General features: G+C 37.0%; 1 protein-coding gene across 2 annotated transcripts in view; it reads right to left on the bottom strand.

Moving 5' to 3' along the window:
- GRIK2 (glutamate ionotropic receptor kainate type subunit 2) overlaps nt 1-24,924 on the bottom strand; it is a 515,180-nt gene that overhangs the window by 108,153 nt on the left and 382,103 nt on the right. For both annotated transcript variants that reach the window (XM_032215939.1, XM_032215938.1), the window contains exons 12-13: nt 23,917-24,035; nt 18,096-18,313 (exon numbers count right to left, since the gene is read on the bottom strand). In XM_032215939.1, the coding sequence (XP_032071830.1) occupies nt 18,096-18,313; nt 23,917-24,035 (337 nt within the window). The remainder of the gene's footprint in view (nt 1-18,095; nt 18,314-23,916; nt 24,036-24,924) is intronic.

Genomic DNA, 24,924 nt, shown 5'->3' with positions numbered 1-24,924 from the left:
ATTAAATCTCTCAAACTCAAATATTGGCTGTTTTATTATTTAAAAATTATTACTATAACCCCATATCAAAAAGTTGTCACTTTAAAAACTCAGATAGTTCTATAAAGCCATTGTAACAAACGTGTGTTTCCCTTGTCCTTTTCTTTATTGATTTCTTCCAATATAGTAGATGGTAGATGGATAGATGATAATGATAGATGGATGGATGGATGGATGGATGGATGGATGGATGGATGGATGGATGGATGGATAGATAGATAGATAGATAGATAGATAGATAGATAGATAGATAGATAGATAGAGTGGGTTCCTCCCAGATCGCCCCGGTTTGCACGAACCGGATGGTCGGTGAACCCGGAAGTAATTAACTTCCGGGAATGACGGTACCATTCCTGGCCCCTGTCACTGCAAAGCGCCCTTGCCGACAAGGCAGCATGACCCACTGGGCATGTAGAAACAGCAAAAGAAGGAACAGGACAGGAGTTCCAAGCAGGGCTTTTCAAACAACTGAACTCCTCTCCTGTCCCTTTCTTTTGCTCTTTGAACAAGCCGTGCGGGTTGTGCTCCCTTGTCTTTCATAGCCAGCTTGTTTCCAATTGGGGTGGGGATCCATGGAGAGGGGCGGAAAAAAACAATTTCTTCCCCCCTCCCCCAATTGGAAACGAGCTGGCTATGAAAGAAAAGGGAGCGCAACCCGCATTGCATGTACCGACAGCAAAAGAAGGAACAGGAGAGGAGTTCCAAGCCAAACTCCTCTCCTGTCCCTTTCTTTTGCTCTTTGAACAAGCCGTGCGGGTTGCGCTCCTGGTTCTGGGGATTCCCCCCCTCGCCCCCCAAAAAAAGACCGGCTGCCCATCTCTCCAGATCTTGTGGCTTTTCAGGATTTTCTTTTTAAAAAACGCTTCTCCAGGTGATCTTGAAAACATGCAAGGTTGCTTTGGAAGGGGGCAGATGGGCAGCATTTTCCCCTGCCCCCCTCCCTGGGTGCCTGCAGCTTCGGAGCCTGCAGCCTTAAAGCAAGCCTTTGCACAGTAAAGAAAATCTCACGAGCGAGAGAAGTTCTTAATTGCCTTTACTGTTCAAGTTGTTGCAGGCTCTGAGGCTGCAGGCAACCAGGGATGGGGTGGGGGGGAATGCTGCCTGTCTTCCCCCTCTCAAAGCAACCTCGCAGGTTTTCAAGATCGCCTGCAGAGGCGTTTTTAAAAAGAAAATGGTCTTCTTGGGAGGAGGAATGGGCTGCACTCAGAGTAGCCAGTGCCCGGGGCGCCCTGAAGCAGTGCCAGCCAACATGTCCATAAGAAAAGCCCCAAGGGCAAGTGCAGCAGCACCGCACCCACCTCTGCCCTGCCAGCCACCTAGCAATGCATCCCCGCTGCCTCCTTCTACTCAGCAGGCGGGCTGGGTAGGGGCATGGGCATGGCCCAGGAGAGGGTGGTTAACGGGGGGCACTGCCCAGCCAGTCCTCACTCAGCAGCAGTTCCACAATGTTGCCTCCAAGGTGAGCAGTGGGCACCACATGGCCAGGGCAGTGGGGGGCTCACTGGTGCCCACCCAGCCACCACTCAGTGGGCGGGCTGGCAGGTGGGTGGAAGGTTACCCTTGCACGACTGAGGTGGCACATTGTGTGGAGGCTTTGCGGGAATGAAGGGCTCCTGTCTTCCTTGGCCAGGTTGGGATAGGGGACAGCCTCGCAACAGGCGCGTCTGCCGCTTGCGGAGCGAAGACGTGGCACTCGAAAGCAGCGGTGGGCTTGTTTTCCAGTCGTTCCTGGCCCTGCAAAGGTTCCAAAAGTGCCTGGCCTCTGGGACATCCCGTGCTGTGCCTGCTTCCGCTGCCGCCACCTCCGCTCCCAAACTCAACTGTCAGCTGCGAGCAGGTGCCTGAAGCTGCTGCTTGCAGTCATTTATGGCTGCAGATAGATTGTGCCTGTAGCAGGAAGCTCTTCGCCCTGTGAGAGCTCCTCTCCAGCACTCCTAATTTGGTATCATCATCAGTGCTAGAAGGGAGTGCGGTTGGTGGGGAAGAAAGAGAAAGGAAAACAGGAGAAAGAGAGAGAGAAAGAGGAGGTGGGGATAGTGGGATCCTTGCTGCTTTCTGAGCTTGGTGGTTTTCTTACAGACATTTCATTACCAAACTAGGTAACATCATCAGTGCTAGAAGGAAGTGGGGTTGGGGGGGAAGGAGGAGAAAGTTAGGACAAAAAAGAAAAAGATAAGGAGGGAGAGGACTGTGGGGTCCTTTGGTATTCTCTGAACGTGGTGGGTTTTAATTATTTAAGGGAATTTTTTATTTATTTATTATTTATAGAATGTTTATTACAAGAAATGTTATTCCTTTTTGCAAATGTTTTATTTGTGATGCAATATGTTGCTTTTAAGTGTTCAGACCACTTAAAGTGTGTATCAAAGTGGCTGCTTTTCTATGGGCAGACCAGGTTGGTGCAAGGCAGCTTTGCCAGATTGTGTGTTTCACCCTCGTTGTTTAGGTAATTCTGAGGTGGTTGATGGTTCTGTGAGTGCCTGTCCTTTATAATTTTACACATTGCCTTGATGGTTTTTATTCCAGTGACTTTGTCTTTCCTGTCCTTAGGCTTAGGGAAAAAAAACTGGTTTCATTGGCAGTCTTTTTTTTTGGGGGGGGGAATTCTTATTTTTTTGGTGTTTTCCTGGCACTGTCATAGTTTGTGTGTGGGGGGGGGGTTGTAATGTTCCGCAGTTATCTACACATTTGTAATGATCTAGTAATATTAATAATATCTAGTAATTGGTAATATCTAGTAATAACATCATCTTGGCCACTCCCACCAGGTCACATGGGTGGCAGGCCACTCCCATCTGGTCACATGGGCGGCAAGATACTCCCATCCGGTCACATGGGTGGCAATCCACTCCCACAAAGGAAGCCACGCCCACAGAGTAGGTTCGAACAATTTTTGAAACCCACCCCTGATAGATGATAGATAGATAGATAGATAGATGATAGATAGATAGATAGATAGATAGATAGATAGATAGATAGATAGATAGATAGATAGATAAAGACTGTTGAAGAAATTAATTAAAATGGAAAAGAAAGGAACACAAACACATCTGTTACAATATATGCAGATGGAAAGTTCAGTATAAAATATATTAGCTAAAGCAGCACTTTTAGAACACTTGCTATTTTTAATACATTAAAAAAAAACATTTTTCAATGCCAAATTAAAGCCAAATTACCTTGTGTTAAATGGGAGAGAGAAGAGAAGAAAGAAAGAAAGAAAGAAAGAAAGAAAGTAAGAAAGAAAGAAAGAGAGAAAGAAAGAAAGACAGACAGACAGAAAGAAAGACTACTTGTTGATCACAAGTATTCTTTTAAAAAAAGAATAAATCAAAATTTGAAGTTTTGCAAAAGCAGAATATGAAGATATATCTATATTGTAACAATGGAAACGAATTAACCATTTATTTTATTGGTGTGAAAACAAAAGATGTTACATCAAAACATGAGAGAGAAAAACACATTTAAATTCATGTACACAAAAATGGTCATACAATACCCATTTAAAGATAAATTTTATTTTATTCTGCAGGTTTGTCAATATAGAAATCAATAATTCCTAAATACTCATTCTAACCACAAGGTTTTAAGCTATGCCTTTATCATCAATAAAATATTAATATTTTGTGTATACACCAAAAGCTTCTAAGATCGATTTAAAACTAAAGTTGTAAAAAAATATTTTTTGAATGATGAGTGAACAAAGCCAAAATGATATGGACCTATCAAAAAACTGGAGGTGTACATTAGTTCCTTGTGATCAGTTTAGAATGCATGATTCTTTCAGGTGTTATTCTCTCTCTGTTTCCATCTAACAGGCAAACAGGGATATGAACAAACCCCATAGATTTCCTACTTTTCTGCCTTCAACGTTCTGGAAGGCAATTAGATAAGTGAAATATTTCTCACTTTCTCACTATCCGCATCTGTACTTCCATTGCTTCTCCTTTCCAGTGGCTACACATGTGTAAGGAACAGTTAAATTGTGGTGGACTACTAAAATGGGGAAATTATGTACAGTAAGAATAAGTATTTTCAGTTGTATGCTAGGCACTGAGTCAGAAATTACATGTATGCACAGTACAATGTGTGCCTTCCCTCCCCTTAATTCAAAGAATTGAATTGGCACAGCTTGTTGGGAATATTCAGATATTCAGCATTACAGGGTCTGCTAATTTTCTGGAACAGCCTATTCCTATAAGCCCAATAGCCATAGAGTCTTTCCACTATTTTCTTCTCAAAAGTTCTGTATTTTGTATTTAATGGTTGCTAGGGCTTACATGGAAGAGGCATGGCTTTGTTGACTACAGAACTCAATGTACAAATAGAGAATACAGTTTTGATTTCTGCATTGAGACAGCATTATAAGGGGAAAAAAACCCAAACTGGGCAATTACTACAGCTTTACTACAGTATATCTAAAGGAGGGCAGAGAGTGCAGAAATCCAGAAACCACTTATTTGGTTGCTCAATTGTTCCATTTTTTCATGATCTGATAGACATGATTTCAGCAGGAATGTCTCAATAACAGCTTGTTTGAGTTCCTGTAAGCTAATGCCTGAATCATCAGTGATAATATTAAGCCACCTCATCTTGGCTTGATTTTTATTGTTTTTCATGTTTCCCTGTATCAGGAAATTGACTTTACATTATATGTCACAAATGTTATAGCTCTAGTCACATTAATAGTTCTTCCAGTAATCAGTCTAGATTTATTTCAACCAGTATGGATGTGTTGTTTGTCTTGTAGTACAAGGAATTCTAAATAAATTACTTTAATGCTATAATTCAAAAGTATTCATTTAGCTCTGTTCAGCTTTTCTGATCGTGCAGCTTTCATAGACTTAGTGCATCAGTCTGATACCTCTGCACTTAGTGGGTATAGAGTGGGGAATACATTTAATATATTAGAATACATCCAGTTTCTATTTGCATTTTGAAGCTCTAGATTGCAAAACCTTAATTATTTTTTTAGTAATATATAATAGCAATTGTGTGGTAGTTTCAGCATTATTAATCTCTGTTATTTCTTCACAAGGTAAAAAGGTAAAGGTTTCCTTGATCTGACTGTAGAGCAGGGATCCTCAAACATTTTAAACAGGGGGCCAATTCACAGTCCCGCAGACTGTTGGGGGGGCCAGACCAGGTGGCCCAGTATGGCTAGGTGGTCATTTGACTGGATGGGCATAGCTAGGTTGTAATGTGGCTGGGTGGGCATGGTCAATTTAGCAGTCTGTTAAATAATACAAACAAATTAAACTTTAATTTGCTGTTCTCCTGGGGGTGGAAAGCAGGCTAGTGAAGGGATATGGCTGCCTTGGGTGGAGGGGGGTGCCAGTAATCTGTGTGTATGTGTGTGTGTGTGTGTGTGTGTACCCCCCCCCCTCTCATCCAGGGAGGCAAAAAACGCACCAATTTTTGGCCTCCTTTGCCTCCAGAATCACTCTGCTGCCCAAAAGCAAGGCCATTTTTGGCCTCCTGGGTCCTCTGCACATCCTACTTTTGGGTTCCTCGGCCTCCAGAAAGCAGATGGGGGCCAGCAGGTAGGTGGGGCAATGTAGGTGGGTAACCTCGTGGTGTACAAGAAAAACCAAATAAAGAACAGAAAAGAGACATGGAAAGGCAAAATATTACATGACCAGTACACAAAAAAAAGTAGCAGGCAACCCAGATAACAAGACCGGACAACATCTAAGAGCAAGAAAATTGAAGAAAGAAATAAAGGGATTAATTGCACAAGGCCACACCTTAAGAAGAACAAAGTACAAAGCCAGAATTGAGAGACAGGAACAGATAGCAAATGCCACCTCTGCAAAGAAGCTAAACTAGATAGCTTCTGCAAAAAGATCTATAAGAATGGGATGAAAAGTAATAAAAATGCTGCATTAGAATATCTGCAAGATATGTCATTTGCCTACAAGTCAGAACTGGTGGGACTACAAAATTTTTAAAAAGTAATAGAAAATGAAAAAGCGAAAATGCTCTGAGATTTTAGAATTCAAACAGACAAGTACCTGCCATATAACACTCCATATTTAACAATCAACCTTATCCAAAGCTGATAAGAAAGGCAAAAAGTATTGGACACTACAGTAAGTGGAGACAGCAGAATAGAACTGGAGAAAAATCACAAAAAACAAAGACCACATGTAGAAATAAAATAACTGTGGCAAAATAAAAAAAAAATGTGCTAACAGTGATAGACACCTTGGGTGCATCACCTGAACACCATCAGCCTTGATATAATCATTACTGTCAATTGCAAAAGGCAGCTTTACTTGCAACAGCTTATATACTGTGATGATACATCATTAAATAACAACACTTGCCTATCCCAGGTCTCAATAAAGGGGAAAAAATTCCAATAGTCTAAGTGTCTGGTTGACTATGTGATTATTATTATTATTATTATTATTATTATTATTATTATTATTATTATTATTATTATTAGGCTACCAAACAGCCAAAGAAGCTGAAAAATTTTCGCATTTACTATATATGGATGATTTGAAACTCTATGGAAAGTCAGAAATAGAAATCCAATCATTGACAAACACAGTCCGAGTATTCAGCACCGATATTTCAATGCAGTTTGGCATGGAAAAATGTGCCACTGTATCCATAAAAAGAGGCAAAATCACTGCATGTGAGGGAATTGAAATGCCCAATGGCCAACTAATAAAATGCAACAAAAATGAAGACTACAAATACTTAGGCATTCTGCAGTTGGATAACATCAAGCATGGAGAAGTAAAAACTATTGTCAGGCGAGAGTACACCAACAGAGTTAGGAAAATTTTGAAATCTAAATTGAATGGTGGAAATACAATCAAGGCCATAAATACCTGGGCAATACCAGTTAAAAGATACACAGATGGTATAGTTAACTGGACAAAAGCTGATTTGGATATTTTGGACCGAAAAACCAGGAAACTAATGACAATGTACTACAGTTTACATCCACGTGGTGATACTGATAGATTATACCTGCCCCGAAAATCAGGTGGCAGAGGATTATTACAAGTGAAGCAAACAGTTGAAGAAGAAAAACATGCACTGGCTGATTATTTAAAAGAAAGACAAGAACATCTATTAATCGAAGTAAAGAACAAAAAACTACTGAAGGCCCAACAGACGAAACAAGAATACAGAAAACATGTGATAAAATCAAGAATGGAGAGTTGGCAGAACAAAGCATTGCATGGCCAATTTCTGGAAAAAATAAAAGATAAAGTGGACAGTGAACAAACGTGGTTATGGTTAACAACAGGTACATTAAAGAAAGAAACAGAGTCACTAATCCTGGCTACGCAAGAACAAGCTATCCGCACAAATGCCATTAAGGCCAAAATTGAAAAATCCTCTGATGATGCCAAATGCAGACTTTGCAAAGGTTCGAGGTTCAAGGTTCATTTTATTTATATACCGCCCTATTCCCAGCGGGACTTAGGGCGGCGCACAAACCCAAGGGGGGGGAAAACACAAAAACTACAAAAAGTACGGGGCATTTAAAACAACCAACAGCCACACGATTTGAGAGGGGAAGGGAACTCATCGACCCCAGGCCTGCCGACACAGCCAGGTTTTAACGGCTTTTCAGAAGGCCTGGAGAGAGGCAAGGGTCCGAATCTCTGCGGGGAGCTCATTCCAAAGGGCCGGATCTGCCACAGAGAAGGCCCTCCCCCGGGTAGTGGCCAGATTACATTGGCTAGTAGACGGAACCTGGAGGAGGCCTAATCTGTGTGATCTAATGGGTCTTTGGGAGGTAATTGGCAGCAGGCGGTATCTCAAGTACCCAGGTCCAATACCATGAAGGGCTTTATATGTGACGACTAGCACCTTGAAACGTATCCGGAGACCAATCGGTAACCAGTGCAGCTCGCGGAGGATAGGTGTAACGTGGGTGTACCGAGGTGCACCCACAATCGCTCGCACAGCTGCATTCTGGACGAGCTGAACTCTCCGAATGCTCTTCAAGGGCTGCCCCGTGTAGCTGATGAAACTGTTGATCACATACTCAGCTGCTGTAAAAAAATCACACAGACTGATTATAAATTGCGGCACAATTCAGTAGCACAAATGATCCATTGGAATTTGTGCAAAAATTATAATATTAAAACAGCAACAAACTGGTGGGAACATAAGCCTGAAAACGTCACCAAAAATCAGATGGTCAAGATCTTGTGGGATTTTCGCATACAAACGGACAAAATACTGGTGCATAATACACCAGACATCACACTGGTTGAGAAAAATAAGGTTACAATCATAGACATCACAATGCCAGGTGATAGCAGGGTCGACGAGAAGGAATGTGAAAAAATTGCAAAATACCAGGACTTAAAAATTGAAATTCAACAACTATGGCACACACCAACAGTGGTAATTCCAGTGGTAATCGGCACACTGGGTGCTATTCCAAAAGCACTGGAATTACATTTAAAACAGTTAAAAATTGACAAAATCACCATCAGTCAAATGCAAAAAGCTGCGCTGCTTGGCTCTGCACGCATATTACGAAAATACGTTACGACGTCCTAGGCCCCTGGTGGGGCCTGACTAGTAATCAATGCTAAATCTGGTGAAACAACTGGCCGCTGTGATAAAATTGTATAATAATAATAATGACGATGATGTAAGATTGGTAATCTCACCAAATATTAATCACATCATAATGTAATAAGAAAAATATCTTCATTATCACTGTTATTATTTGTCAATGTTAGTATCCAATTTCAGCAAACATAAATGGGCTACACAAACACCAAAAATTGCTAATAAAATCCCACATTTCCTTTATATAGATGATGTTAAGCTTTATAGAAAATCAGAAATCAAATCTAGTTATCAATAAACACTGTAACAAATTTTAGCACTCATATAACAATGAAATTTGTTATATAACAATAGAAATGTGCCACAGTAGCAATAAAGTGGGATAAAATCATGAACATTAATGGAATTGAAATGCTGAATGAACAATCAGGAGCTATAATATGGAGATGTGATTGAAAATGTGATTAATAAATAATATATCCAAAGGGTTAAAAAATTGGTAAAGGCAAAATTGAATAGTGAATAGACTATCAAAACCATCAATTCCTAAACCATATTTGTCATGTAATACATTACTGGAATTGTTAACTAAGCACAATCTAAATTGGACAGTTTGGTTAAAAAAAAAATGACAAGAAAACTGATGACTATTCACTATGCATTACATCCCCATAAAGATATACAGAAAGGGAGGTAGGGGTTTATTTCAGGTTAAATAAATGATCAAAAACAAAAAGCATACATTGGCAGATTATGTAAAAGATAGCCAAGAGCAAGAATTGATGCAAATTAAAAATTGGAAGTTGATAAACCTATAGGAAACAAAAAAGTGACTATTCAAGTAATGTAATAAAAACACAAACAGAATAGTGGCAATGAAAAGCATTACAAGATCAATTTCTACAAAAGATAGAGGGAAAGTGTATAACTAGAATATAAAAAAGGAAAAGAAACTGAAGACTTGACTTTGGTTGCTCAAAAGAAACTTATTTGAACAATGCAATTAAAGTCTGATTTTTTAAAAAAAAATCTTTCAATGAGTCAAAAAAGCAGAATAAACAATACATCATATATTTAGCTTGTGCAAGAAAATCACAGAAATGGATTGTAAACAACAATATGATGCAGTCCCAAAAATTATTGGGGAAAACAACTCAAAGAAGGATCTTGACAAACTTGAACATTGGACACTAACTAATAAAATGAAATTCAATGGTGAAAAGAGTAAGGTTCTTCATTTAGGCAAGAAAAATTAAATGCACAGGTACAGTATAGGTGGTACCTTGCTCAATAGTGGTAACTGTGAGAGGGATTTTGGAGTCCTAGTGGACAACCATTTAAATATGAGACAGCAGTGTGCAGCAGCTGCCAAAAAAGCCAACACAATTGTAGGCTACATAAACATAGGGATAGAATCAAGATCACTTGAAGTGTTAATACCACTTTATAATGTCGTGGTAAGGCCACACTTGGAATACTGCATTCAGTTTTGGTCGTCACGATGTAGAAAAAATATGGAGACTCTAGAAAAAGTGCAGATAAGAGCAACAAAGATGATATGGGGACTGGAGACTAAAACATATGAAGAACGGTTGCAGGAAATTATTATGTCTAGTTTAGTGAAAAGAAGGACTAGGAGAGACATGATAGCAGTGCTCCAATATCTCAGGGGCTGCTGCAAAGAAGAGGGAGTCAAACTGTTGTCCAAGCCACCTGAGGGTAGCACAAGAAGCAATGGGTGGAAACTAATCAAGGAGAGAAGCAACTTAGAACTGAGGAAAAATTTCCTGATAGTTAGAACAATTAATCAGTAGAACAGCTTGCCTCTAGAAGTTGTGAATGCCCCAACACTGGAAGTCTTTAAGAAGATGTTGGATAGCCATTTGTCTAAAATGGTATAGGGTTTTCTGCCTAGGCAGGGGGTTGGACTAGAAGACCTCAAAGGTCCCTTCCAACTCTGCTATTGTATTGTATTGAATATCACATCTGTAAAGCTTCTCGTCGAGCAGTAATGAAAAATTGTTGGCAATGTAGAGTTGATTAAGTAGACAAAAATGAGCAGGCAAAATTATTGTCAGATTTCCACATATAAACTGGTTAAGTCTTGTTCCATAACACACCTGATTTAACTGTGGTTGAACAGTTTGCCTGTGGATAATCAATGTGGCAATATGAGGAGATTAGTAGAATAGGAGAAGATAATAAAATATCAAGATATGAAAATTAAAAGATTATGAGAGAAACCAGGCATGGGGGGAAGGTCCTAGGACATTGGTCAATCACAAAAGGTCACACTCCTTGGATCTGCACAAATATAAAGGCAACACGTTATGATATCATAGGTTCTTGAGAAGTACTCAAAGCCAGCTTAAGAACTGGCAGTGGTGATTTTACATTTTGTTTATAATAATAACCCATGCTACCCATATTTTCCTATGAACCTTAGTAGCTTGTTGTATAGCTTTTTATTTATGGGACTCAAAACACATCATCAAGAGCCAAGGTGGCGCAGTGGTTAAATGCAGCACTGCAGGCTACTGCTAGATCAGCAGTTCAGCGGTTCAAATCTCACCGGCTCAGGGTTGACTCAGCCTTCCATCCTTCCGAGGTGGGTAAAATGAGGACCCAGATTGTTGGGGGCAATATGCTGACTCTCTGTAAACCGCTTAGAGAGGGCTGAAAGCCCTATGAAGCGGTATATAAGTCTACTGCTATTGCTATTGCTATCTTATTATAGCCATAAAGCCAGACATATTATAATAAAATAGTAGAACTCCTACAAACATTTAGAAAACCAACGAGCATAATATTTTAGATATCTTATATGCAAACTGGAAAAAGGATCTGAAAATGTTTCTGACCCTGGACTTTAATATCTAGATATTGTACAGTAGATTCAATTATTTCTTTAAAATTGAAAAAGAAAGCTGATAGTGCTACATCAATTTAGAAATGAGACAAAATTTCTTAAACAATGATTAAAAGGACTTTTTGTGAGAACATAATAGATAATTTCTCTAATTAATATTTATATACTATTAACTCCATTAGTTAAATAATATGACACAATTAAGTGAATACAGTATATGAAACAACTGAATTTCATTCTACCACATTGTTAATCAACTATAAATGAAAGACTAATATTCTTGTTCCTAACACACAACAGTTGCATTAATTGAATATTTATAAAATATGTAGATCACACAAATGGATAGATAATGCCCTAGAAGGCAAATTTGTTAAAGAAGCACTGTAGACTAAAAATTACAAAATACTTCAAAGAGACAAGAGTAAATTATTCATTTCAGAAAAAAGCAAATACAGATAGTCCCTGACTTATAACCATAATTCAGACAAGAATTTCCATTGCTAAACAAAGCAATTGTTAAATGAATTGTGCTTAATTGTACAATCTTTTTTTGCCATGGATATTAAACAAACTACTGTAGTTAAGTGAATCATGTGGTTTTTAAGATAAACACTGCTTTCCTCATTGACTTTGCTTATCAGAAACCAAAGGTCTGTGAAGGGCACAAATGCCAATCATATAAGCCCAGGATGCTGCAACCATCATCAGTACATGCGAATTGCCAAGCATCTGAATTCTGACCATGTAGGAATGTTGCAAGAGCTATAACTGTGAGGACCGGTAATAAGTCACTTTTTTCAATGCCATTGTAACTTCAAACGGTCACTAAACAAACAGTTGCAAGTTGAGAACCTCCTATATCCATATATGGAATGGGTGATAATTGGACTGATACCCCACATAACATGGCTTCAAAAGTTACACAAAACTGTAGGCTACACCAATAATACTTTTCAAATTACGGAGAACAATAGTTTCACTATAGTGTGCTTTGATTAGATCCTATTCAGAAGACCTAAATCAGGCCTGTCAAACTGGCAGCCGGTGGGCTGGATGCGTCACGCGCAAGCGCATCCCGGCTCCGTAAAGGCAAAAACTGTCGTGATACATCACAATATGTCATATGACGCGATCGAGCTTGACACCCATGATCTAAGTCTATTTCCAGTTCTAGAACACACACTTAGACAAGTATTAATACAGGATGAATCCTGTACATAGTAAATATATAAAGACAGGTAGCAAGATTATCCAAGGATCAAGTAGGGAAATTTCACTTTTAGCCTTCAGAAAAAGTATCACCTGTCTTGATTCAGGGCACAAAATAGGTACAGAAAGATATAGAAAGGCAGATTCAGACTAGGAATTTCCTAAAATTCAGGAAATTACTGAGAAGGGACTTTTTTTTTTTTTTTTGCTGAATCATTTAAGCAGAAACTTTATCTGGATTCTTGCACTGCAGAGGAGAGGTGTTGAACACAGGTGCTTAAATGATCCATTCCAACACCATGATCTCTCTCTCTCTCTCTCTCTCTCTCTCTCTCTCTCTCTCTCTCTCTCTCTCCCTCCCTCCCTCCCTCCCTCCCTCCCTCCCCCCTCTCTCTCCCTCCCTCCCTCCCTTTCTCCTTCCTTCCTCTAATGTTATTGGAGTATATATCGATTTACTTTTCACAAAGTTTTAGATGATTTAATATTGCTTAACAGAATTCATAAAAGACCGCCTTATTTTTGACAATCATTTTCCCCTTGTTGAGGAGGGCATTTGCTGAGTTAAGTCTGCAATGGGCTCAATGTTTACTGATGAAAGGCCAGTTAATGTATTTGTGGAAGAAGAGCTACTGAAGATATTTTCTATCCTCTACTTTTATGTAAGATTTATGCTGATCCTAGGAAAAAAAATGTTGCTTCATTTTATCTACCAAGGAAATATTTTTTTCAGTATTGCAGTTGGTTATCAACTTTTTGGCAGATGAAAAGACTTTTGTCACTTGCCAAGTTTGTTTTTGCTGCAAAAATGTTGCATACAGAGTTTGACCAACATAAGCAGGATGAAAAGTGAGAAATTCTTAAATTATTATTTCATAGTTTATTATTTCACATAACCTATTACAGTACATTAGATATACTGATATTATGAACAGTAATTAAAAGATATGCAAGATTTAAGAAACCATCACCTAATATTCAGAAATGTTAGGAAACTGTAAAAAACACTGATCTTTTCAGGGGGTTATGTTATTAATGGTAAAAATCTAGTAGCTAAAGATTGACAAAAAATAAGCTCTGAGCCAATAAACCACCTTGCTACCCTGTCCTATACACAAATGAGTTTACATTAATCTTTTTCAGCTTTTCCAACTTTAAGATATGTGGACTTCAGCTCCCAAAATTCCACAGTCATCATATCTTAAAGTTGTTGAGGTTGAGAAAGATATTTAGGAAAGAAAGGCATGCAGGAAGCAACAAACAACCAGCATGCAAATTCCAAACCTCCTAATAATATATTAAAAATGAATTTTCAATCTCTAATTTGTTATAAATACATATTGAAATGTTCAATATCTATCTATCTATCATCTATCTATCTATCTATTTATCTATCCATCCATCCATACCTCTCTCTCTCTCTCTCGATCTCTCATCTACCCATCCATCCATCCATCTCTATTTACAAAAGGAATTACTGAGATACAGAGCAGCAGTTATAATGTCTCATGGTTTTTGATAGACTGTTATTATTGAGGTTTAATATTTTCATATAATGCAAAGAATAAAGATATTTACACTATTTTATGTTAGAATAAGGCTGTTTTGCTTAGTTTTTACCTTTTTTAAACCTTTCTCTATTAGGAGATACTCATAACCACTCCACTACTATCTTTCTTATGCCATATCTATAAGAAGTGAACTTTCATTTTCAGAACCAAATATTACTCTTATGATTAGATTGCAAATATTAATGCAATAACTCATGCAGCTATGACATCTACTTAATTGTGCTACATAAATAAAATTAGAAAAAGTAATGCATGGGGGAAAATGTTACTTCTTAATATGGAAAGACTAAGTCAGTCCTGACATTAATTACAAATTCCAAGATTATCATATTATAAGACATCTTGTTTCAGATTTTTTACCATATAACTTGCATTATAATTTTGCACCTGCATTTATTGGGTAAAAATAGACTTGAAAGATAGCAGCCCCTATTTTCTAAGGAGAATAATTTTCACTCCATTGCATATGGAATAATTTGAGCCACACATTGAATGTTTGTTTTACTGCACTACACAAGAATTTAACAGACTATACTTTTGTTATTCCAATTCTTGGATAAAATTAATTCTTACTCCAGTATAAAATAAACTAATACTTATTAAATTGTATCCTCCAAGTTTCCATCTTTGGATATAAAATATGTTCAACTGTAATCTTACACCATATTTGCACCACTTACTGCTTCAGACAGGAAAGTGGTTCAGAGAGTGGTGAGGATGGCAGAAAGGATCATTGGTAGTTCACTTCCTTCTATCCAGTACATAGCATATAAACAATGCTTGAGCAGAGTCTGCAGGATTGTCTGGGGCATTATATATCCTCTTCACATTGTCCTTGTTACCTTCTGAGAAGAGGCTTCGTGGTATCCAAAGCAAAACATCCAAATTCAGTCACAGTTTTTTTTTTTCAATATAGCATCAAACTTGTGAACTCTCAAGTTTTCTCTTTCCACTATGTATTCAAAATGGGCAGTGATTAATATATGTGTGTGTGTGTGTGTGTGTACAGGTACATATTTATGTATGTATACAGCGAGTGTATATGAGTGTTATATATGGGTATGGGCCAGTGGTGGATTTCAAATTTTTTTAGAACCTCTTCTGTAGGTGTGGCCTGCTTTGTGGGAGTGGCTTGACGGCAATGTGAATGGGTGGGAGTGGCTTGCCGGCCATGTGAATGGGTGGGAGTGGCTTTCCTGCCATGTGACTGGGTGGGTGTGGCCAACTTGTAAAATGTGGTAAAAGTCACTTAACAACGCTCTTGCTTAGCAATCAAAATGTTGGCTTAGAAACTCTGGCATTTGAAGCACCCTTAAAGCTGTCAAGTTACAAGATTCTTGCACCCCTAACCCTTTAGAAAAAAAAACCCAGGGGTGTTCAAACATGTCAGCTTTAAGACTTGTGGACTTCAACTCCCAGAATTCCTCCTCTCACTCTTCATCTTGATGATTTGCGGACGGGCGGGGGGAGGGAGCTGGAACCGGTTCTAAATGGCACTGTAGATTTGTGGAACCTCTTCTATAGAAGAGGTTAGAATTAGCGGGAACCCACCCCTGGTATAGGCAGATATATACTTTATCTTGAGTGCAGGGAACAGAATTTCATTTTTAATGTGGGCCATTAAAAATGATATTAAAAATTATCTTCTTCTCTTATCTCTCTTTTTTCCTCTCCTCTCCTCCCCTCTCCTCTCATCTTATCTCATCATCTTATCTTATCTACTTTCTTAGGTGGTGATAGATACTACTAATTTTAATATATATTCATAGAAAGCAATAATTTGGAAAAAATAAAATAAAAAACATTGTAAAGAATCTGTAATACTCATGGAACAGAAAAGAAGCAATAAATAGAATCAGACAAGAAAAAGAAAAGGACCCTGCTCTTTAAGAGTTTAGGAGGAATAGTAGTTCTGACAATTGGATTATGAAACATTGCTTTTCGTCTCAGACATACAATCAGATAGAATAGATGATTGACATTCTTTACAAGATCAAAATAAATATGACAGTAAATGAAACCCCTCTACTTTTTGGTAAAGGGGAATCAATTATCTGTGTCATCTATACTCTCTGGGAGGTTAATCATATGGGTTCTTGAAAGACAAAAAAAAAGAGCTCCTCAAACATTCCCCTATTCATGTTCTGACAGCTTTAATGCCCCAAACCATTACAGCAGCTATAATTGATTAGTTCCTACTAAATAAGAGATTTTTTTTTCTCATAAAATTTTCATTAAGATGATATGTACATCTTCTGCAAAATAACCTACTAGTAAAAGCATTTCTCATTCTTTTTGGGCAGTGAAATATTAATTAGTTTTAATTTCTATAGTAAATTGAATTTTCACCAGAGCTTGGTTTATGTTTATTTCACTCTTGTGGTATCAGCAGAAATAGCTAAATTATTCATAAAGTCAGACAAAATTCAGTCGAACTATTAGATCACCAGAATAATTATTATTTTTGAAAGTTATCACCTGTGTTCACAAATATCAGGGTAACCATAGGTCATAAGTACAAAAATATATACACAATTAACAGTAGCATAAGTCTATCAATTGTTTTCTTAAACCTTTCATATAGGTTGCCTTATGTTATTTCTGCTATGCTGTTATGCTTTTTTTAATCAAACAGACCAACAAAGTCAGCTATTCCCTATTCCCCAGAGACCAAGTGTTTAAATCCATTTGAAAATATTAATGGTTTGCCCTGAGAAATGAATGACCCATGTATATTTTAAAATAAGCAATGTATCCACCTTCAGTGCAACTAGATAGGTGTTCCTTCAGAAATGAAATGCTAACACCATTGTAGCTCACAAGCAACAAAATAAATGAAACTGAAATAACAACTGTTTGTTCAAATGAGTAGCTATAAAGAAGTTTTAGGATATAGTAGCAGCTTGTTTTCTTACAGTTAACTTCACATACACTTGCATACAAAGTTAGGAGCAAGCTCAATCTTATCTTTGAAGTTAGCTTCCATTCCCAATACAACTTCACAGGAACAGCAAGTGAGGAATCTAGAATGATGGAAACTTACAACCTCGTTCTTCTAGAGCTTGTTGCTTCTAAGATATTGTTGAAAATGAGTATGTATATTAGTATTTCTGAACTATTCATTGAATTCGTGATAAAAGTTCTAAAAATGCTAAAAACATTACAAAAGTCAGATGGATCAGACCCTCATCAATACATTCACGCTGACAAAAGCAAATGTTATTGCTTTTTTTAAATGGGCAAGTGGTATTATACAGCATCCCAGTCCAATTCCGAAAAGCAGTTCAGGTTCACACAAAGTTGACAAATGAGGCAGAATACTGCATTCTAACTGGTAACTTTTTCAAGGTCTAATGAAATTGAATATATCAGGACAGGGTTTACCAATAAGAAGATTCCGATATTGTATTGTTTAGTAATTTATGCCAAGTATGATGCAAATAAGGATATCACTTTGGTACTGACTTAGTACATCAGAAACATATTGGTCAAATGTCAAACCAAGATCTGATGTTTCTAAGTAGTAAAATAGTGCAAGTTGTTTCATCGGTTACAATAAATTACAATAAATATGTTACAATAAAACAAAGAGAATCCAGCAGAAGTGTACTTTGTACTGCTTTTTCATTAGTCCCTTGATGAAAAAGTCAGGATAAATATGTTAACAACTATCACTTTAAAAGTAAATTATTTATATACAATTATATCCTACATTTTCATATATGCCAAAAAACAACAACAACCCAGATTTAAAAATAATCTAGATGAAGAAAGGGCTTTTCTGTCTGCTAATTTGTTGAGTAGAAGTAAGAAAACAATTCCCTCTCATTAATTAATTTTAAAGGTCCTACCTTAAAAAAGGTCATGGTAGCTCCATCTTCAACAGTTCCATATTCTATTTTTGTTTGCTTTGCTAAATCATCTGCTGAGTCAATGGGGGATTCCATGCGTTCCACTGTCAGAAAGGCGGCTAGATTAGCAGTGTACGAGGAAATGATGATAAGTGTGAAAAACCACCAAATGCCTCCCACTATCCTAGTGGAGAGGGCTTTGGGCATGAGCTCGGAACCTAATGAAAACCAGGGGAAAAGGATGAATCCAGAGTATTAACAATAGGTCTCTCTCTTAGAATTCAGGGTTTTATTATCAAGGAAACGGATTCACTGACCCAATAGGAATGAAATAAAACTACAGTTTAACTGATGCATATGAAGACAAACAGCTGAAATGGCAAGAAATTATATACATAAAAATATATGATACCGCACCCACACCCACACATACACAGACATATGTATGTGTATGTATATAGATAGATGATAGATAGATAGATAGACAGACAGACAGAAAGATATTCGCTCTCTCTCTCTCTCTCTCTTTTTCTCTCTCTCTCACACACTCACACTGCAAAGTATTTTTTGAAACAAATTGCAAGATTGTGGAACACAAGGTATAGCAATGGGAGACCTGAATGACTTTTGTCTATCATAATCTAGCAAAAAGAAAATGACAAATAAAGCCGTAATGAAAAACAATCACTGATGTGAGCCATAAAAGACAAAGTTTCCATTTAGCTTGAAAACAAATAATAACCTCGATCCTGTCAGTTAAAATTTGCAGAAGCTTTTCAAAGCATTTATAAGCATCTAAATAATTTGCTCATAAAATGTTTGACTTTCATAACAAATAAGATGCTATCGCAAACTCTAAGAAATAATAGAATTAATGGGGAAGGAGAAGTATCAGGAAAACTCTGATACAAAGAAGGATACAAGAAATCTGAATAGATCATGCAATCATATAAAAATCATCATAATGAAGCTAGATGTCACAAGTCAATAATAAAATGAAACATCTCCCATCTCTATACATAGCTCCACACTTCAAAGTAAATAGAAGTGGCTGAGCTACATATCTCATTTACTTCAAAAGCAGTGAAAATATTAGTATTATGCTTATTTTAAAACAAGTCAGACTACACATAAATTGCTGGAGTTGCCTGCTCATGACCATTAAAATAGAGGGATTTTGGTAATATCTTCATTAGCATAAATCATAATTTAATAATAATACAAAAGGCTGAAATCAGTAGCCTTTACATTCCTTTCATTTGCCAAAAAAAATATAATGTAATTGACAAGGATGAAGTCCTTAACATGGAAAATTCAAGTAACTTGAACAAACAAATATATATACATATTCATTTTCCCATGATGGGCAAAATAATTTTGCAAGGTGTAGATGCAACAAATGGTCATTGTGAGCAAAGTTTTAGAAATTTTAATCAATTAGCCAGGGATTGGTTTTATTTTTTTTTAACTAGGTAAAATGAAATGCAGGCAAAATGGACTATTTTATTCCTGATCAATTATAACATTCATATTCACTCAATCAAGGAACTTCTCCAATAAAGTAGTGGAACTCATCTTCTAGTGAAGGTTTTTTTTTTTTTTTTTTTTTTTGCCAAACTCAACATCAAGTATGGAGCAAGGGGAGAAAAAACAACTTTCGTTTTTGAAAGAGAGACGTGATATCCTAAACAAACTATTTGATCCAAAACAGCCCATCTGACCCTGCAGTTCATCATACCCTTGTGATTTCGAAGAAAATGAACAAAAGGGGGGGGAAAAAAAAGAAGAAAAAAGCTGACAGCCTTGGACATGACAGCCAACTCCAGCACCAGACTTTGCCTAGAATTCTGCAGGGAAAAAAGTAAAAATAGTACCTTTCAGATGTAGTTGCTCCTATGCCCTGTCAGTCAGACACTTAAACAATAAAACACTAATAGTGCCTAATAAGCCCAAGAGCTTATACTGTTTTCTTTAAAACAGACACTTAGAAAAGTCAAACAAGATTTGGAAGAAAAGAACATAGATATGTTTGCCATTCTTGCCCCAATTACCACAAGTTCATATCTTACCAAGAATATAAAGAGGGTGCCACCAAAGCCTGTAAAACAGAGCCTGGTTAGGGGCTGACTGTCATGTACCCAAGGTAACGTCATGTCCAGCACTATATCCCACAGTTTCCTGGGAGTAAGGGAACCAGGCAAGGAATGTATGAGTTTCCTCTATCATGTAGCCTCCAGCATTTGTTTCCAAGGTCAGTGTGTTAGGAACAAGGCAGATAAAAGTAGACTCTTCGTGTGAGTCAGGAGTTGTTAAGCGTAGGATGGCCTCTTTCTATGAAGATTGATTTCCGAAAGCATTTCCATCAATTTAGATGGAAATCTTTAGTAAAAGGATTTTACTAAACCTTAGTAAAAAGGTTTGTCTTATGTTGGGAGATTTGTTTTTCCATGTTAAAACAACAATGGGTAAGACATTGTTGCAAAAAAGGGTTCACAACAACCATTTCTGCTGCTATCCATGTATAATTAGTTAGTAGAATTCAATTTGTCCCTACTTAGAACACATCATAAGTAAATTAAAACCCACTGATTTAAATGGAGTCACTTTAAAAGAGAATTATGCCTGAATGTTAGTGAAATTGTGATTATTTTATTATAGATTTAATTTAATCTAAATTATTTATTTAGTTAAAGGGTGACTATCTTCAGTCAGAATTTATGGGGGGTACATTTTATAGTTAGAGGGCTACATGTTGCTTTAAATATCATGTGGTTGCATCACTCTCAAACAGAGAAGTGGACATGGAACAAAATTTAAATTCGATTAAACAGCATCAAATACAATGTTTGTGATTATTATTTTATCTATTTTTCACAGTTAGCTCACTGAAGGTAATTCAACAGGATATTTTGGATACCAATTTAGGGTGATACCAATATAGCTGCTGAATAAGATGTAACTTAACAGATGTGTTGCATCAAACTGCATGGAAAACAGATACAACATTGCAAACATGCTGTTAAATTTATTTAAAAAGAAAATTATTTAGACAGAAGCTTGTCTGTGTGAAATGTGAAGTGCCAGTGCTATACAGCTCACATAAGAACTACATTCCTCTCTATGTGCAAATGATTCAGTTTACATATCTTAGTAAACCATAGTGTTGTGTCCATGGTCATTATTTCCTTTTTGTTTGTTTGATTGATTGGGTACATGGTCCTTATTTACCAGAAAACTTTTCTTTTTGCATGCCCCCTTTCCTCTATTTTCCTGGAATTGCAAACATTTCTAAGTAGTGGACTAGTTTCACATATTTTATTTTCTAAAGAACATTCAGAAGCTACAGCTATTCCAGAATGCAGTAATTTAAGTAGTTGTGAGTGTGAATTTGAATTTGAATTTATTTGTATGCCGCCCTTTTCCCTGAAGGGACTCAGGGCGGCTCACAACTCAAAAGGGAGGGGAAATACAAACAGAGTTACAAAAAAAACATAAAAAACCGTACATAGTTAAAAACACAACAATCATACCATTCGAAGTGGGGCAGCACATCTTTAGCCCCAGGCCTGTCAGAACAGCCAGGTTTTAAGGGCTATGCGGAAGGCCTGGAGGGTGGTGAGGGTACGAATCTCCATGGGGAGTTCATTCCAGAGGGTCGGAGCAGCCACAGAGAAGGCTCTCCTCTGGCCGGCTGATGGAATTCGGAGGAGGCCTAGTCTGTGGGATCTAATTGGTCTAGTGGAGGTAATTGGCAGTAGGCGGTGTGCCTCAATGCATCCATGTAACACCTATCCTCTGAGAGATGTATTGGTTCCCAGTTAGCTTGCAGTGTAATTCAAGATTTAAATTTAAAATCCTTCATGGTTCAGGGCCTATATATCTGGATAGAGTGTTTTAATGTCTCTTAATAAAGGGTCCTTCTCCAGAAACCATTGTTGCATCTAGCAGAACCAGAATATTTCCCAGAATATGGCAGCATGGTGAGTTACAGATACTGCATAGTGTTCCCACATACCACTACTCCATGAGCTGCACCTGCTTCTAGTAGGCACATGGTCTATTTTTTTACTTACTGATGGATGGTTCCTGAACCAGTTATTAATGTATTATGTATTTTAATGTATTAATGTATCTGAGAAATGGTACCTCCAATAACCTGGTCCCAAGGCTTTAAATATGACACCATTAATTGCACCCTGAAGCAAATCAGCGGCCAATGTAGCTCCCACAGGAGAGGTGATACATGTGCACACTGAGAGTACAGTCATATGCCCATGAATTAGGTGCAGTGAACTTAATGGAATATATTTTTCTAATTGGGATTCTACTCTGAAGGACTCTTAATAATAAAAGAAATTCTCATGGACACACTGCACATGTTGAAACTTGAGATGTATGCAAAGTATTGTAATGAAGTGACTCTATCCTATTGAAATGTGTATGGCCTACACATCTTTAACTGGATTGTACTCATTGTTCTAGGAGTTATTTTCAATATTAGGAGAACTATAATTTAAAATATTATAAGAATCCAGAGTAATATGACTATAATGGTTTGTTAAATTATCTCTAGCTTCTTACTGTTGGGAATTTAATCTGGTCTATTACAAGTTCAATATTTTTTCTTTGACATTATGCCAATTATATTCTTTATTTTTTCCCAAAAAAGAATAGTGCTTCTATTATTTTTCCTAAAATGTTGTTTTAGGATACTCAGCTGCCCTTATCCATATTCTGTAGTTTTTGTTAGTGAAAATAAATTAATTAATTAAAACCTGATTGTAAAGCTACACCTATGCACATACCTTCCTAAAGCTATCCGGATCTCTTAAAAACCAGTGATGAAAAAATATAGTTGAAGGGGAGGAGGGAATTCTTAAATATACTATGGTAACATGGATGCAGCCTAGTAAGGACAAGAAGCAGTAATGGAAGTTTTTTTAAAAAATTATAACTCTTAAAATAATTAATGTGAGGACTTAAATCACAGGAATTACACCGAAATTTCTTTATGAGCAATGGAAGCTTATACTGTAGTGAGAAAGCTTTGTTAGAAACTGAGTGAGTTTCTATTGCTTATGTTAACAATCTTGCAGATGCCCCAAAAGAAAAATAAATAACAAACTGAGCACAGCAAATTAAAGGTGGCATGCGCTATATGACCTACAACCTCCATCCATCCAGACTAATTTATTTATTATGGTTTGTTCTCAGGTTAATATATCTATTAACATATCTATTATTTTAGCAACCATTTATATTTTAGTCATTTATATCTTTGCTTTCAGGTAAGGTACAGCATGCAATACATCAATGTTTATTCTGTCAAGTGCACTAATGGTCATTCATTAATCTCCATTTCCCCCCCCCCCCAAATGCAGCTTGTTTGCAACCAATAATGCACACAGGGATGGCATTTATTAAACATGCACTAAATGGCATTTTGTTCTGGCCTTAAGTACAGAATGGGGAAGTTAATACTGGAAAGTAGACCATAATAAGGATTGGAGAGGTTCATGCTTTCAGCTCTTGCTTGATGTAGATATTAGTGTTTGGAGAATGCAAGTTACTGGGTTCATTAATGGCATGTACTTCCTCTTGGAATTAGACTGGAACTGTCTGAAAATGCTGATGTTTTGATTTATGCTCGTTTCCTGCCATTTTATTTCTGAAAGCCTGTTTGTTTTAAAAAAAGCTGGTCTATGGTTACATGCACAGAGGTACCCATGCAAGCGGTTTGTGCCAGAGAAAAACAGAACGATTACCCCCAGCAAAAAGTGGGACATGGCACCCAAGAGAAATAGCAGACTGAATCGTATACCTTGCTGCATGAGAGCTCCAACTCCAAACCAGAAACTATTTAGCAAGGTAAAATTGTTTTCCACCACGTCTGAGTCAGGATTGCAAGGGTGTGGGTTATACCACTCATAGGGACTAAACCTGTGGTAATTGACAAAGAAAAAAAAACAGATTTAACAAGCAGCAAACCGAAAGTCTATCCAGCAAATTTGCTGCAAAAGAGCAGAAAAACAAGAAACAGGTTAAATAGAAAACAGAAAGAAAATCTACACAATGAAACTGCATTATACAATAGCAGAAAGAAAGAAAGAAAGAAAGAAAGAAAGAAAGAAAGAAAGAAAGAAAGAAAGAAAGAAAGAGAGAGAAAGAAGTATTCAATCAGCTACTTAATACTGGTTTATTAATAACAATAATACAATAATGTACTCAGAAATAATATGGCCCCAGGAGAAGTCACTCAAAAGCTTTTAGTAAGCATTACTTAATTTTTCAGTAACATTACACCATTTAGCTATCAGGCATGTTATTACATATGTAGAAGAGGAAACTGTTACATTAAGCTAATTAGTAAAGGCATAATTGCATTTTAAAAATTAATTGCAATTTTTCACAAAACCTTTCAGCCAATGAGCACAAAAGGAAATCAATTATTGTGGATTAATATATTTTATTAAAATTCAAAGGATATTATTATTATGATTGAGCCATTATTATCATTATAAATCTGAAATATATGTGAACATCCAACCTCTAGATCAGATAGACCTTGCACAAATTATCTGGAACACTCAATAATCTCTATAATTAACTGACAGAACTCATTCCGGAGACAGAACTCATTCTAGAGACTATGTTTCTGGCCCTCAAAATTTATTTAACTGGAGAATGGACTGTCTTAAATCCGCATTTAAATCCACAATATACATCTCTTGATTATTTATTTGAGGATTGGTTTCACTTTTAGGAGAAATAGTATTTTTTTAAAAAAAAAATCTATAAATGTGCATTGTTTGATTACTGGAAGTGACAA

Source organism: Thamnophis elegans, chromosome 4 (assembly GCF_009769535.1).
Source record: "Thamnophis elegans isolate rThaEle1 chromosome 4, rThaEle1.pri, whole genome shotgun sequence".
Taxonomy (NCBI): Eukaryota; Metazoa; Chordata; class Lepidosauria; order Squamata; family Colubridae; genus Thamnophis; species Thamnophis elegans.
The sequence above is the reverse complement of the archived record's forward strand: the minus strand, read 5'-3'. Positions and strand labels throughout refer to the sequence as shown.